This window comes from Austrofundulus limnaeus, unplaced genomic scaffold (genome assembly GCF_001266775.1).
Source record: "Austrofundulus limnaeus strain Quisiro unplaced genomic scaffold, Austrofundulus_limnaeus-1.0 Scaffold57, whole genome shotgun sequence".
Lineage (NCBI taxonomy): Eukaryota > Metazoa > Chordata > Actinopteri > Cyprinodontiformes > Rivulidae > Austrofundulus > Austrofundulus limnaeus.
Window position 1 is genome coordinate 406,278 of NW_013952459.1, and position 16,992 is coordinate 423,269.

Below are 16,992 nucleotides of genomic sequence, written 5' to 3' on the forward strand. Positions count from 1 at the left end.
ATATATATATATATCTGTTGTCCTAGTTATGTTGCTCTATTTAAATTGAGAATCTTTTGATTAATAAAAAAACTTGTCTGGATTGTTGGTGTGCTCACTTCAGTGCTTACAACAGAAATGCAGTGAGACACAGAGCAGGTTTTCTGCAGGTAGCAGGGAGGTCTGTGTGGATCAAAGAGATCTATGAGCTGTCCTGGTCTCCGGCCAGAAGACCTCTCACCTCGAGTCAATGTGGACGTGACAAAAACTGAGGGCTGCAGGAGGAGTGAGGTGGGGGGTGGGAGTGACGGCTGGGGTTGTGGGTGGGAACGAGAGAAAGCTGACAGAGACAGACACTCTGTTAGTGAATTTAGAGATATAAAAGTGAGTCAGTGTCTGTTGCTAAAATATTGCAAAGAAAATATCTTCAAAAAGAAATGCCTTTTCATCTCATTTAATCTAATTAGATTAAATCTGAAACAGTTTAAAACTCAAGAGTTTGATTGCTGAGATAGATGGATAGGGAAAAAAAACGTGAGTTTTTTAATCAAGTTTGAGTAATAAATAAAAAAGTCATTCTGTAGAAAGTTTAACTCGATAAAGCTATAAAGTGGTTATAGAACAATGGAATTAATGAGAATGTTTAGCTTGCTTGCAACATCTGGCCCATTAGACATCTCCATCTGGCCTGCAGGAGGTCAATGAAAATCAGAGATCAAATATAAATCATTCTGCATGCAAACTGGAAATCTCTGTTTTTATTTCTAAAGTAGTTTTGGCAGTGAGTGGTTTTATTTTGAAGTTCTGAGGTGTTTACTTCAGCAGTCAGTGTAAAAAACAGGAAAAAAAGACGTAGAAAAAAGTTAATTCATGCTAAATTAATAAAGTTTAAATTCTCAGTACGACTGGTTTTGATTTTTGTTGCTCAGTTATGATGTTAATACTATTATCCCTTCAAGGAAATCATATTTAGAGTTATTTATAAAATTAAAATTAGTCAAAATTGAGTTTAGCCTGTAAATATGATGTAGTGGTTATTGGTTGTCAATGGTTTTACCTGAAAAAAAGACATTTTGAAAGAAATCATTTTCAAAGGAGAACCAGAACATTTAGGATAAAAAAAATAAGCTTTTTTGTGGTGCCTGACTGATCTAGAGCCGGTGATAAAATAGACAGCTATAGTTATATTATATATAGAACAGCTCATCAGTCCAATTATTGATAAGGACAATATGTAAGATAACTATCTAACCACTGTCCACAAAACCAACTTCAAAAGACTGAAACAATTACTTTAAGATTCATAAGAGCATCTTTTTATTGGAGGACACTAATGGGCTTCCAGTGTCTGTACTTTCCTCTGAATATTTAAGTGTGTGCCTGGTCTGCAAACAATTGCAGGTTCTCCAGGTTCAAACCATCAGAAATGTACCAATTGCTCTCAACTCATCTAATGACCAAAATAACTTTATTTTGTTTTATTTACAGCTCAAGCCAAGGAGCAGTTTTGTGGGAGTGTTATGTAACGTGTTTGGGTGCAAAAATACAGATGAAGTTGATAAGCCTTCACTGAAAGAGGCTTAGATTAACTCTGTACTGACACATAACTAACCAACATTTCAGCTTGTTGCAAACGGCACATAACAGAACATTCAGCTTTCAAAAGGTTGACCAAGCAAGTTTCTCCCAATAGTGTCTAAAAAGATTCTTATTTTTCCCCTGATGTGTTGTTACAATCATGACTCGGATTCCATTGTTGATGAGCTCATAACAATGGCAGTGGTTATAGGCAGTGTGTTACAGGTCTTAGCGGGGAGGGAAAGTATGGAGATGAGAATTGCTACCAGGGATGGAAATGTGAAAAATAGAAACGGAGAATACCCATTACAGAACTTTCCTTGCAATAGCACAAAAAGTGAAGTGCATGCTTTCCTGTCACTTCTAATGTGCAACAATCCCGGCATGATGCTCCGTCAGTCCATTGTTTCTCTCAGCTTATTTATGTTGCAGGGGCTGTGAGCCAAAAGCAATAAATTTAAAGCTACCCCAGGGTAGCATTACAGCACAGGTTGTTGAGAGCAGCAGCAGAAAAGACTAGAAGAGAAACTGCAAATACTAGATAGCGAGCACGTACAATAAAAAACAACCAGGGAGTAGAGAGGCAGACGTTGATATCAAGCCAGAATAAATAATGCTCCCGTCTGTGGCTATAAAGAGACGAGATTTAGCTTTTCTTACATTCTGGGAAATACAGAACAGAGATAAAACCTCTTTAATTTATCAAGTGCAGGTATGAAAGAACTTGTTAAAATATAAATTAATGTTGAGGAGTCTTCAGTCAGACTTTGGGAAACTAATCACACGCATCCTGAAAGCATTAGAAGAGGAGAGGATGTTATGATTGAAGTTTGTGTTTCACACTCAGAGGCATGCTAATATCATGTTGACTGCTGCAGCACCAATGGTTGCTGTTCTGTAGGGCACTGCTGGACTTTCCATTATTTAACCTTTGACACATTAAACCCACAACGTTTTCATCTCTTGTGGCCCAACCACCAAGTTCTTTGATGTTCCTGTTCATCCTGTGTCTCCAGCCTCAGGATGGTTATTACCCAAGACACAGATATCAGAACCTCACATCTTAACTTCTTATCACCTGCTGAGTCTGACTGTGAAAGCTCTAAATCTCCTCTGTGTGTGCTTTTGACAGGCACCAGCTGTAGACATTAGATATAAAACAGGTTTCATTTACAGACCATAATGCAGAGCCAAGATTTTTTTAAGGAATGTTTTACATATCATCATCTTCCTACAATAATTGCCCAACTCATTTTTTTCTAGCTTTATATGATGTAATATTATAATATAATATTTGGCCTTTTTTGTGTTTCCTGAAAATCTTCTGCAGTTATGTTAGGAAGGTGACAATACGTACAGCTGGTAAAATAAGTATTGAACACGTCACCATTTTTCTCAGTAAATATATTACTAGAGGTGCTAATGATATGAAATTTTCACCTGTCGGTAACAACCCAATTGATCCATACATACAAAGAAATCAAACCATAAATGTCCAGAAATGAAGTTATTTGTAATAATGTGGAATGGCACAGGGAAAAAGTATTGAACACGCTTACTGAAATTTATCTAATACTTTGTACAAAAGCCTTTGTTGTCAATGACAGCTTCAAGACGCCTCCTGTATGGAGAAACTAGTGGCATGCATTGCTCAGGTGTGATTTTGGCCCATTCTTCCACACAAACAGTCTTCAAATCTTGAAGGTTTCGTGGACCTCTTCTATGAACTCTGATCTTTAGTTCTTTACATAGATTTTCTGTTGGATTCAGGTCAGGTGATTGGCTGGGCCATTCCAGCAGCTTTAGTTTCTTTCTCTGAAACCAACTGAGAGTTTCCTTGGCTTTGTGTTTGGGCTCATTGTCTTGCTGAAATGTCCAGCCACGTTTCATCTTCATCATCCTGGTAGATGGAAGCAGATTTTTATCAAGAATGTCTCTGTACATTTTTTCATTCATCCTTCCTTCAATTATTTGAAGTTTGCCAGTACCATATGCTGAAAAACAGCCCCACACCACGATGTTCCCACCTCCAAACTTCACTGTTGGTATGGTGTTTTTGGGCTGATGTGCAGTGCCATTTGACCTCCAAACATGATGTGTATTCTGACATCCAAACAGTTCAATGTTGGTCTCATCTGACCAGACTATATTCTCCCAGTATTACACAGGCTTGTTTAAATGTTGTGCAGCAAACTTTAAAGGAGCTTCAACATGCTGTTTCTTCAGCAGTGGAGTCTTGCGTGGTGAGCGTGCATACAGGCCATGGTGGTTCAGTGCATTACTTATTGTTTTCTTTGAAACAAACATACCTGCTAATTCCAGGTCTTTCTGAAGCTCTCCACAAGTGGTCCTTGGCTCTTGGACAACTCTTCTGATAATTCTTTTCACTCTGTCAGAAATCTTGTAAGGAGAACCTGGTCATGGTCGGTTTATGGTGAAATGATGTTCTTTCCACTTCTGAATTATGGCCCCAACAGTGCTCACTGGAACCTTCAGAAGTTTAGACATTCTTCTGTAACCGATGCCATCATTATGCTTTGCAACAATAAGGTTGTGAAGGTCTTGAGAGAGCTCTTTACTTTTACCCACCATCAGATGGTTCTTGTGTGATACCTGGCCATCATTTTGGACAGAACCAGCTGATATTAATTTGCACTGACAAGGGGCAGGCTTGTTTTCTAATTACTGAGAGAGTTCAGCTGGTGTCTTGGCTTTCCATGCCTTTTTACACCTCCCTTTCTTCATGTGTTCAATACTTTTTCCCTGTGCCATTCCACATTATTACAAATAACTTCATTTCTGGACATTTATGGTTTGATTTCTTTGTATGTATGCATCACTTGGGTTGTTACCGACATCTGGTGAAAATTTCATGTCATTAGCACCTCTAGTAATATATTTACTGAGAAAAATGGTGACGTGTTCAATACTTATTTTACCCGCTGTACATCATGTAAATTTTCATCTAAGAAAAGTTAAATCTGAAATGTGACAGCAGAAAAATAAATCTGCAACAGAATCAGCACTGTCTGATATTTAATTTTATTTTTGTACCTATTTTTGTGTTACAACATCGACAGATTTGAAATTTAAATATTTATTTATTTAACATACATATTTATTCAAATAACCCTAAATAAATTTAACAATAAAGCAATCATCGAATATCCTTTAGTTCTGTTCAGAAATGACAAAAACGTTTTCCCCCAAATGCAAAAATAACTAGAGAATTTGCATTTCCGGCGAAAATGCTAGTGTGAATGCCTCTTGCTGATAACTTTAGCTGAAGAACAGCTAAGAAACAAACTGATGTCGTCACTGATGTGACTGATGATGTCACAGATGCACAGACAAACAGCCCCATTCAAAGTCAATGGGAAAAACTGCTTAAAAATTGAAATAGCTAAAAAAGTATAAAAACTAAAGATACTGTAAGTCATTGCCGGAATGGCAAGAATGAGCTGACCATTTTGATACATATATTGTAGAAATAGCACAAAGAGCATATGTAGTGAGGCCTCAGATCAGAACTGCTGCAATAAATATGTTTATTGTCTAAACTAAATGGATTTTATAATTATGACTTTATGTTTTCTTAAATGGTGTTAGTAGTACACACCTTTGCTCATTCGATAACATTAATTGGCAAACTTCCTCCCTCAGCCGCTGTAGGTTTTGTTGTTCTCTGGCTCCAAGAATCTTTCTATTTCTGCCACGTTATGTGCATCTTTTAAGGAAGACATTATGGATGTTTCTTCCTCAGAGGCTATACAATTGTATATAAATATGAATCTTAAATATCAGATTTGCAGAGCTTAATTTGTAGAAACATATCTACATAAACCTGGTTTGGAAATAAATAAGGAAGTTGTATGAAATACACATGACTTTGTGAAAATGCTGGAGCTTATGTAAGCTTTAGTTTGCTATTAATGGAGTGTTGCAGCTTTTGTCTTTTTTACCCGTTTAGTACACAGGATATTTAGAAAAGTTCCACTTTTGTTCCTTTAAAAGAAGAAACCCAAATCACCTTTATTCCAATTTGATTAAAACATCTGGTTACTGTTGTTTGCTGTTCATACTTACATAACCTGACGTTTACTAATGAACTATTACTGAATATTTATGTGCAACTGGTGAAACATTTCCCCCAAGGTATCCTGCTTACATGCAAGTACTCAGGTCTGCAGAGTCTTCCTCAGGCGCAGAGCCCACAGAAGAACAATGCTGAGTGGTGATTAGGCCAGTGTGTGAGTGGTTAATAAAGAACAGGAGCCAATAAGTAGCAGAAGCAGAAACAATAGCAGGAAGTAACAACAAGGAGGGGGCTACTGGTTACCATGACCTCCTGGATATTGTTCTGCTGCCTACCAGCATTTGAAGGATGGAAGGGAGGAGTGAAGGACAGCATAAGGAGAAGAGGGAGAAGGGCAGAGCGTAATGTTGGTGATGATGGTCAGAAAGGTGCAGGAAAAAGGAAACAGCAAAAAGGAAGAAGCAAAGCCTGACAAGATATCAAATTGTAGAAAAGACATGATGGTGACGTGTGTTTTAACATGCAGGGACAGTAAATATTTATACTTCAGTGTAATCATCTAGGTTTCAGACAAGCTGACAACTGACAGACAGGACTGCCAGAAAATTCCCACCCGCCCCCAGTGTCGCTTCACAGCCGAAGTCCTGCTCTGCAGCACGTACACTTCCAGACAGAGGGGCCAACCAGTCTGTTATAGCTCAGCTCCAGCCTCCTGCTTTGTTCCCTAGTCTCATGGCTTTGTTCACACACTAGGGACCGGATATTTCCTCAGAGACCAGCCACTTTCTCCTTTTCCGTCTCTCAGGCTCGCTCTATCGTTCTGCTCTATCCCTGGTGCCCTCTATTTTTCATGGCATATTGAATAATGTCTCACTGGTTATGTGAAACCAAAACACTGAGAGAATCACAGAATCAATCCAATTTGGCTTTCTTAGCTGAGAGTTATGACTATTATTTCTCACATAAGTCCTTCGTTGTCCAACATATAAAAACATCACACCAAAACCCTTTAGATCCAATCGTGAGCCCTAATCTTATTTGTTAAATCCTTATAAAAACGTGTTACGTGAGAAGTATGACTGTTATTCGCCAGACATTTTCATATGTTAATGTGACTGGTCATGGCACAGTCATACCAGCTGTATAGAAACACTTGACTGCAGATGTCAGCTCCCACCAGTGAGAATATCAAAACACAAGCTGGCGTTAGTCGGGACTTGAAGCTGTACGCAACACTAAGCAGTGAAATACTTAACATGCACATTAATTTTAATTTACACAAACCTGTTATTTTGAACCATATTTGAATAAACTGTTTTCATTCAAGAGATATATCTACCAAGTGAACCTGGATCAGGAATGTTGTAATGAGGGACATCCCCATACAACTCTGTTAGGCTCTACAGCTTGAATGTGACTGCGTATTCACTGCTGCACTCAGTCCTGTCCCGTCATGGTCATGTGGTGTCGATAGGTCTGTCGCAATGAGCAATAAATCAATTCATCACATGATAAATTCAAATTAGGTTGACAATATTTATTTATCTCCTTGTTATAATATTGTCTCCCTCTCACGTCAAGTACTGGTCAGGCTCATGGTTTTGTAACCTCGTAGCACAGGAGTCCCATGAACAGACATTTAGCTAGAGAGTAGTGCTGGGCGGTATACCGGTTTGTACCGAATACCGTTTTTAAATTTTTGTTATGATATGAATTCATTGAATACCGACATCCCGGCTTAAAAAGCCTAAACAAGCTCAGAACGTTTTGTCACTGCCGCCAGTCAACTGTTGCCCAGAGTTGTAAAGTAATTAAGTACAAATGCTTTGTTACTGTACTTAAGTAGAAATTTTGGTTATCTGTACTTTACTTGAGTAATTTTTTTCAGCATACTTTTTACTTTTACTGCTAACATTTTTACACAATTATCTGTACTTTCTACTCCTTTCATTTTTTAAAAAGGCAATAAATAGAAAGTCATTACTCCTGTACACACTGTGTACAAAGTAATATGGTGTCAGAATGGTATTACTGCTAGAAAAAATATTTTTAGGGGAGGTCACCTCCCAATAAATGCCATTTTGGAAAATCTAACTGCTCACTTTTACTTGGTACTTTTACTTTTAATACTTAATTAGATTTTGTGTCAGAAATTTACTTTTGATGCTTAAGTATAAAAAATATCAGCTACTTTAAGACTTTTACCCAAGTAATATTCATAGAGAAGGCTAACTTTTACCAAAGTATTTTTATAATAAGATAGTAGTACTTTTACTCAAGTATCACTTTGAGTAAATTTATACAACACTGCTGTTTCCCGGGGGACACTTTTCCTCGCAGCACCACTATGCGCATTAGCAAGCTAATGTTATTGTTGGAGCAGCTCGTTAGCGGTGAGTGGCGATTCTGCTGCTTATATTGACTGATGTAAAAAAATATCCTGTTTTCACCATCACTGAACAGAGTAAACAACTCTTCAATATTTACAGATATTACACAAACACAAATAATTTATAGATATGCGCACAAACATACTTGTGTTTTTTTTCGATACCATAAAAAACGACCAGCCCACTGACGTGGTTCTGTACTCTAGTTATTACTGAGGGCAAGGTGTTGACTTTCTAATGGATAAAGGTGTCAGGATTCAAAGCATTCAGTCCAAAAGTGGGCTACTTCTCTATAAGTACAGTTGTACAGTACAGTATGTTTGAAAAAATGTCCTGCAAGTTTGTTGACATGTATGTAAACTTTAAGAAATGATTTAGCCCTTTTTATATTTTAATAAACAAAACATATAAAAAAAAAAACAAAATCATTACATTAATTACATACATTAATTCAAGTAAAATATGAGTGCAAAGGTCATGAAGGTCATAATGAATTATTTTGTCAATAATAATGAACTGTTGGGGAAAAAAAAAAGAGCCGTGGTGTTCGAGTTGCATTTTTCTTTTCTAGAATCTCATATATGGCATGAATCCACAGATCAAATACTTGCTCTCTGACCCCTGGATGCTTCTGTCTTTACAACCTGACATCGGACATGTAAGCAGGGTTATTGTGTGTGTAGGTTAACATTCCAGAGAGGCCACATGAGGTCCAACAAAATCTCAGAGCAAAGGGAGGAAGCCCTTTCTCACAGAGCTGCTCGGACACCCACCCACCCACCCCCCCACACACACACACACACACACACACACAAATGGGAAGCTTAACGCATCCCAGGGCTATTTGTGTGTCTATTCTGGCTCCTGGAAAAAGGGAAGTAAATGTTAGTAAGAAGTGTGGAATGCAGACGCTGATTTGATCAAGTTCCTCCATTCAGAATCTGGAAGTAAGGCGACTGGATGCTGGATGACATTTTTATACATATTGCTGTGCTGCCGTTTGCTAACGAGCTGAATGTGAAGCACACTAATGAAGCGGTTTTGTTATGGAGCACATATACAAGTAGTATTTATATCCTTGTTTTAAATATGCGTGTTACATGTTGAAATCAAAGCTCAGGGATTGTGTATTTTATTCATTTGACACTAGCGTTAACTCCCACAGGGCACAGAAAACTGTCAGCAGATGGCCTCATTAGAATAAAAAACAACAGGGCATAACTCCTCCACAACTTCATATGGTGGAAATTTGAGATAAACTTGTCAAGACACGACAAACATGATTCTCAGGAGACGGACTGATTGGATAGATAGTATGACTTGGAAAAAGCTGAAGAATGTCAGGGGAAAAAAACCTAGTACCCTGCCTCCACCTCTGTATCTTTGACTCTAATGTGTCCTTGACTCAACTCACATCCAATCCCAAACAGCAGACAAACGCAGTCAATACCATCTTACTTTTGTTTCTAACTGGCTGAAAAACCATGAAAGAGGGGAAGGACAGAGGAAGACACTGCAGCCTGGCCACTATAAAAGAGGCAAAACGTTATGGCTCAAACAGCAGGGCAGGAAGAGAGATGGTGACATGTGTAACAAAATATGAACTCTGCCACCTCAGAAACAACGCCTACTAACCCTGTACTCTGTCATGGTTTACACAGCTGCAAAATCAATTTCACCCTGTTAAAGGCAATACTTCAGAGGTTCAGTGTAATGAAATCAGGAAGCTGTTGTATACACCTTGTAGACTGCAGGACATACAGCATGAACTGAAAGAACTTATATCCAGTGGTGGACAGTAACAAAGTACTTTTACTTTATTACTGTAATTAAGTACATTTTTTGAGTATCTTTACTTTACTTGAGTAGTTATTTATTTGGGAACATTTTACTTTTACTCCACTACATTTCTAGGAAGCTTGTCGTTACTCGTTCCTTTTTGATCAGCATGGCTTTATAATCCGCTGTAAAAAAAATCTGTTGTTCCGGTTTTTCTTTTCATGAAATGCAATTGGCCACAAGCTATGTTCGTCACAAAGGTAACCAATCACATGCGTAGCTTATAGCCTACGTCACACTCATTAACTCTCGGTAGCGGAGCGCGCGCTCCCATCACTTTACTTTCATTTCAAGCAGAACCAGACAAAAGAAGAAGATGCAATGGAGACCACTGATGAAACGCAAGGAGAGAAACCAGCACACCCATGGCCACATCTCAGTTCAATGTTCGAGGTTTTAGGACTTAAAAATAATACGTATCAGTTCAAATGTCTTCTCTGTTTACCACGGGTAAAGTACCTTTCAGCATTCCATAACTCACCATCTAACCTGAGAAAGCACATTGAGGTAAGTCAGCAAACATTTTTCTCACTAGTTTAAACGCTTTAAATGAAGTTGACTTTGGTTAGGGTGGTTGTGGTTAAATGCTGTGAGAGATGATTGAAAAATAGCCGACCATTGTGTGCTAACTGCTAGCTTAGAGCACCGTGCGGGTGCCCCTTGGGGCTCTGCACTCGGGATTCCTCTCGGGCCCTTGGGCTCTGGTCTTCCCTATGTCTGCCTCGTGTCTTGGGGGTTGGGTCTCCGGTCCTCCACAGTCACTATTAAATATTCCATTGGAGAAATCTTGTATATACACGCATGTTCACAACTGCTCACAAACAGGTGTTCTGATCCGGGGGGTAGGGTTCTGACAGGTCACTGAGTGTGTATATATGTCTGTGTGTATATACTGACAATATTTATGAATGTAGGCATGTATGTATGTATATCTTTATATATGTATGGGTATGTGTATATATTTATATATGCCCTCCATGTAATTATCCATTTATTTTTCAGGTGAGCGGACAGATGTTGGGTGTGTGGTCCTGTGTTTTGTTGGTGTATATTTAATATACTTCTAATCACTATTTCAATCTTTCTGTCTTTCTAATTACTTCTCTCTCTGATTCTCTCTGTCTCTATTTTCTCTTCACTTAAAAAAAGTCACTGATGATGAATAAATAAACTAAATAAACTAATATTTAGTTTAGTTTTCTACTGAAGTGACAAGAAAAAGAAAAGAAAAAAAGAAAATGTAATTTGTACTTTTACTTTGTACTTAAGTACTTTAAAATGCATGTACTTCTGAATACTTAAGTATTTTCAAAAGTAAGTACTTCAGTACTTTTACTTGAGTAGATTTTTGACTGAGTAACTTTTACTTGTAGTGGAGTAGATTTGACCATGAGTATCAATACTTTTACTCAAGTACTAGAGTTGAGTACTTTGTCCACCACTGCTTATATCCTTATTTAGTCACTGTTCAGTGTCCCAAAAACTTTAGCCAAACCTTTAATAGCCATCTCACAGACAATAAGGTTTTAGTTTATAGGAAGTAAACTTAAATGTAAATTACCTCACACCTTAACTACAATAATAAACATATTTGCACACTTAAAGGGGACATGAATTACTGTAATGGAGTCATTTAATGAAGGGTTTTAATATACTGAAAAACAATTATTAGTATAATTATTTAATCTAGAAGGAATATTATCGAGATGTGAGAACTGACAGGCAAATATAGTAAATATACAGTATTTTATATTATTATATGTTTAAAAAAATCCCAAAGTAATTGATGAATTTATAAGGCTCAGGCTTTAAATGTCATACTGATAGGTAGCCATTAGAGGGCGGTAGAGAACCACATTGCAACTCAAACATCTGAGCAGTAAATAACACAGATTGTTTATTAATGATCAGCCAGCATCACGTTAAAAACAAAAAATAACATGTTTATTAGTTTATAAGAGGAAAGAAAACACATATCTGTGTTATGTTTCCACTTATTTTAAACTGAATGTATAACATTTTCTCTCCATGCACATGTGGGTTCCTCCAAAATCCTCCCACAGACTAAGAATATGTATGTTGCATTTACTCTCGCAAAGTGACTGTTGGAGACTGAAACCAGTTCTCCACGACCTGAAAAGGAAAAAGAGGATGGATGGAGGAATGGATGGGGCTTTAGTTGTTCAGTGGCTGTTACATATTTCTACACCACCAGGGGTCACCCTCACACAACTAAAGGTGTTTCCTAGTGAGGAGCTTTCTGTCAAGCGCAGAGCCAAATCAGTGCTGTCACTTGTTGCACTAAGAATGCCAGTGGTGAGACATCTTGCATGTCAGTGTGAAAAGAAAAGTCAAATAAGAAAAACTAGTTTCACAAAGAAAGACATTGCCAACTTACAGAGTGAAGATGAGGTAGGAACCTCTCTAGGTCATTCATGTCTATCCCATCATCTTCTGCAAACATGTTTTTGTTCATACTGAAAGAAAGGAAGCATGAGACAGTCACATCACAAACTTTACTGATCAGGAGTATGCATACACACATAAGCTAGGCAGGAAAAGATCTTCAAAGCCATAGTGATGGAGGGAGCAGGTCAGCACCAGCTCATCCAGGTTCTAAACATACACAGTACAAGTCTTACCCCTCTCTGTCAATGTGTGGCAAAGGTTTTGGCATTCCTCTGAAGTTTTTCATATGAAAATGGCTGAAGTCAAGCTTCTCTGGCTGCACATCCCAACCTGCACCTCTGCAGTAAAATAAACAACTTTAGTATTAGTGTGTGACTAAAGAAAGGCAGGAAAATAGATACAAATAAAATTAAAGATGACGTTCAACATCTGTGTTCTTTACTTCAATCAATTCAAGTTTGCAAAAATACAAATCTCTCTGTTTTTTTTAGCTTTATTCTTTAATGTGTAAACAAACCATTTTGCAACATTAGAACTGGGTGTGTTTGGAATAAACTTTGATAAACCAACATATTAGCGTGCTGCTTTGTTGCGCAAGCTTTGCTCAATTTTCTCAACATGACACGAGAAGTGCAAAAAGAGTGTGCTGTGCTATTTTTACCACAAAGACTTGATTAAAAGTGCAGAAAAGATGTAATCAATATCATCACTGTCTGTGTGAGGGCAGAGCTTCTCACATTATCCCACTCCTCTGGCTGCGTGGCTCAGATGTGCCAACGTGGCCAAAATGTAGGTAAGTGAAGCTGCTGTGCATGTATTCATGACAACCCATTTTTCCACCAGTTTTTTTTTTATTGTTTGTTTTTCTTTCATCTTTATGTCCAATTTTACAGCTGTTGGAAAGTCGTTGGAAACTCATCCTGCAATTAATATAAGAAAAATTTAATATAAGAAATAAACAAATAAAAAACAAATACTTCTGTTAATGTTAGTGAGGATCTAAAATAACTTAGAGACAGGCTGATTTGGGCAAAGTTTTTCCTAAAATATTAAGATTTGAGACCTAAAATTCTTAAAAGAAGCAAGTTATTTTCTTAATGTGAGAACGTGTCTTAAGACTGACTTAAAAAAATCCTCATCAAAACAAATGTGACTTTTAAACTTGACTTTTTTTTGTCTGACATTTACTACGATAAAAACAACATTTGTTAGCAGATAATGTTGGAAATAAAAGCTAGTAAGTACTGTTTTTTAATCTAATGTACATAAAATAAATTTTAATAAAAATACAGTCACCATTTATCTTAAACTCTACATTAAGGCAGCTGAAAAGTCAGGTTGAGGGGAAAAAATCAAAGTTAAGAAAGAGTAAAAACAAACTCAGTTATCATTCATTACAAAGTATGAGCATAAAAGAAAACTGCTATCAGACATTTTTTAACCAAATAATCCTTCAGAAACAATTACTAGAATCCAAAGCTTCAAACAGTCAAGTACCCACCCGTGTGAGTCCATAGTGTTTGCAGCCCAAATATCTGTCCCCAAGATGTCAAAGGAGCAATCTCTGTTTCCATTCTAGGACAGAAGAAAAACGCAGAAAAACAGCATAAATATTTTCAGTGGAACTAAAACATCTTGGTGCTATAGGGTACACCTTTACACCTTAGCACCATTATTAAAGCTGAGTTTAAAAAACAAAATCAGAAACAAAGTGAGCAACATTTTGTCTCTAATATGAATAAAACTCCAAGGAAGGCAAATTCTGAACTCCTAATGAACACAAAGGGACTGTCAGTACCTTTGCAGAAACTTTGAACTGGTTGTTTCGGCCTCTGCTGCCGGAGCGTGAGCCGGATCCAGGTCTAGACCCTGAGCTGGGCCTAGAGCCTGAACTGCCATTACTGCTGTGTTCCCACTCATCCTGCAGTGTTGAGAGCGAGGAAGAAAACGTATCAATCTGATGGACAAACTTGTTTTTTTCATAATAAAATTAATATAAGAAAATTTTAATATAAGAAATAAACAAATAAAAAACAAATACTTCTGTTAATGTTAGCGAGGATCTAAAATAAAGCAAACATTTGACATTTATGTTTTGACTTAATGTGACCAGATATTAATGTCTCTCATGTTGCTGACCCCTGACTTTGCTCTGTATCTTCATTTTTGGTTTAAGTGTGAGTCGAAAGTAAACAGGGGGGCTTTTATTTAAACTTCACTCGATAAATGAAGCACATCAGCCTAAGTGTTTGATTTAAAATACCACCTTGTTTGTGCGACCACAGTAGTTTGTTCAGACTGTTTATCTTGTGTTCACCTGATAAGACCAGCAACTCATGCTTGTTAGAGCCGCATAAATTCCTTTTATTTTTTTCCTCAAATTCAGTTTTTTACATAACCACATTTCTTCGCCCAAAAAGGTTGTTTTATAGTGATACATTAACTTAATTAGTATTAATTTGATAGAGATAGATAGATAGATAGATAGATAGATAGATAGATAGATAGATAGATAGATAGATAGATAGATAGATAGATAGATAGATAGATAGNTAGATAGATAGATAGATAGATAGATAGATAGATAGATAGATAGATAGATAGATAGATAGATAGATAGATAGATAGATAGATAGATAGATAGATAGTTTTGATATAAACAGAATCTCAAAACTGAGACTCACACTTACAGGTTTAGAGGAGCCTCTTCCTTGTGATGATGTCCAACTACCATCTATCTTGTCCGTGCAGTCATCTGTCCACTGAAAGAGATAAAGAATAAAGTCATGCAATTTTTTTGTTTCCTTTTATTAAAGGAGACATATAATGCTTTTAAATCCCGCCTTTTCAGATTCAAATCATTTAGTTGGTCTTTATAAATTGAATTTCTCCCTACTGTAACTCCACAAGCCCCTCTTTCACACCTTTTCTGAGGTGTGTCTCAAATCAACTCGTTTTGACACTGTCTCTTTAAATCCAAATGAGGCACTTCACACTCCACACCCCTCCAGCATCCAGGGTGGTCCATTTGAGTTTGGGAGAGGGGTTTACAACAATATAACTGCTCAGAAATATTTTAGTTGCAAATTAATTAAAATATGTCAACAAGAGAAGACCAGCGTTACATGTTGGAGCCAGAGTTTGACCCAGAGACAGACGAGAATGAAGACGACCAAATTGCAGTTGGTAAGTCCAGACCTTCACAAATACTGTGATGTAATAGTTTAGAAAACATCATAGAAAAAAAGGTTGAAAAATATCACCAAACAGAATATAAAGATATCTACGCAGCACCAGGAGAGACTAAATTAAAAAATTTTCACTCTCAGAGACTCCAAGTACAACAAAATGTATTAAACAAACGAGCTCACAGCCTGTTGAATGTGACTTCTGGCCAATAAGAGGGCGAGGTGACGAAAACAAGGAGAGGGATCCAAAATACAGAAAACAAAACAACTGCAAGTCAGGTGTCGAAGATTTTGCGTTTTGTTTTTTCTCTTTTAAAAATAGACCTCAAACTATCGCCATCGCTTTTTCCTCTTTTTTTTCTTCTTCATTTTGCGAGATTTTGTGTATATACACCACACACTGTAGGACCAAACCTGTTATATCAATGAGTGATGGTCATGTGTGGGTTTCTCAGTCTTTGAAAATCAACTCAGTTATAAAATCTTGCCGTGTGAACCAGGCATAAGAAATCAAATCAGCACATGGAGAATATGATGTCCTCCACAGTTAGTAGTAAAACCTTTACACATTATAAGATGACTCTTATTCTACACATTTAGCCTCTTAGGTTTTTACATTCAACACAGTGATCATAAAAACAAAGTGGATAAACTAGTTAAAATCACTGAGTTTAAATGAAGGTTACAATAGCTGTTTCGAAGTAGGCTGTAAGCCTCTGGTTTGTTATGGTACACACAAAACAGTCAGGGCCTATTACCCCAGGAGCAACACATTTAAATTAGGCTCAAACCTGTGGTTCTTTGCCACCGCTGTCCAAGTCCAAGTCTCCATCTGCCTTGTCTTCCAGAAGCCCCTGCACCTGATACTCCAGCACGTAGCTGTCGATGAAGCGCTCCAGCTCTTCTATCTCCTGCGAGCGTGTGCTCCCAGCTTCAGACGATGCAGACGCCACTGAAGAGCTCTCCATGGCAGTGGTGGCTGGGATGAGAGGAGGGGGAGGAAAGGGACCTGTACACAGACAAGAATAAAGACATAGAGAGAGCAGTTAGGTGAAAATCAGCTTTCAAGCTATTAAGTGTGATTCAATCAGTCCTGGAACATCAAAACATATCAAAGGTGAGCAAACGACTTAAGAGTAGAAATCATCAATTAAACTTTAATAACATACAGTCCATTGAAGCCAAGGTGTTAAATGAATTTAAGAATCGAAGCAAATGGTTGACAGTTCTCACTATAGGTCGACTGATACATTTGCCAGCCGATAATTTTTGTCCAATATTTGCATTTTTTCCTTGTATCATATCGGCCGATTCGTTCATGCATTTGGCCGATCCATGCCTTTGATCATGCAAGCGCATATATTGACGCGGCTTGTTGCCATCAACAACAAGGGTTAGTTTTCAACTTTTAATGTATTTTATCTATCTAATTTAGCAGTGCCTGCCCTCTGTCTCGGACAATGAGGCGGAGAGAACAGCGGTCTGTTAAAGAGTAACTTACCCCAAAATTAACTTTTTTTAGCTGATAAACTGTCTAGAATGTGTCTAAAATGTTATATAGTACTGTTTCTGT

General features: G+C 37.4%; 1 protein-coding gene across 2 annotated transcripts in view; it reads right to left on the bottom strand.

The window, feature by feature from the left end:
* Positions 1-16,992, bottom strand: part of ctif (CBP80/20-dependent translation initiation factor) — a 62,289-nt gene that overhangs the window by 29,108 nt on the left and 16,189 nt on the right. For both annotated transcript variants that reach the window (XM_014009329.1, XM_014009330.1), the window contains exons 2-7: positions 16,211-16,428; positions 14,922-14,993; positions 14,030-14,152; positions 13,733-13,806; positions 12,465-12,569; positions 12,221-12,299 (exon numbers count right to left, since the gene is read on the bottom strand). In XM_014009329.1, coding sequence (XP_013864783.1) covers positions 12,221-12,299; positions 12,465-12,569; positions 13,733-13,806; positions 14,030-14,152; positions 14,922-14,993; positions 16,211-16,387 — 630 coding nt within the window. In that variant the 5' untranslated portion in view covers positions 16,388-16,428. The remainder of the gene's footprint in view (positions 1-12,220; positions 12,300-12,464; positions 12,570-13,732; positions 13,807-14,029; positions 14,153-14,921; positions 14,994-16,210; positions 16,429-16,992) is intronic.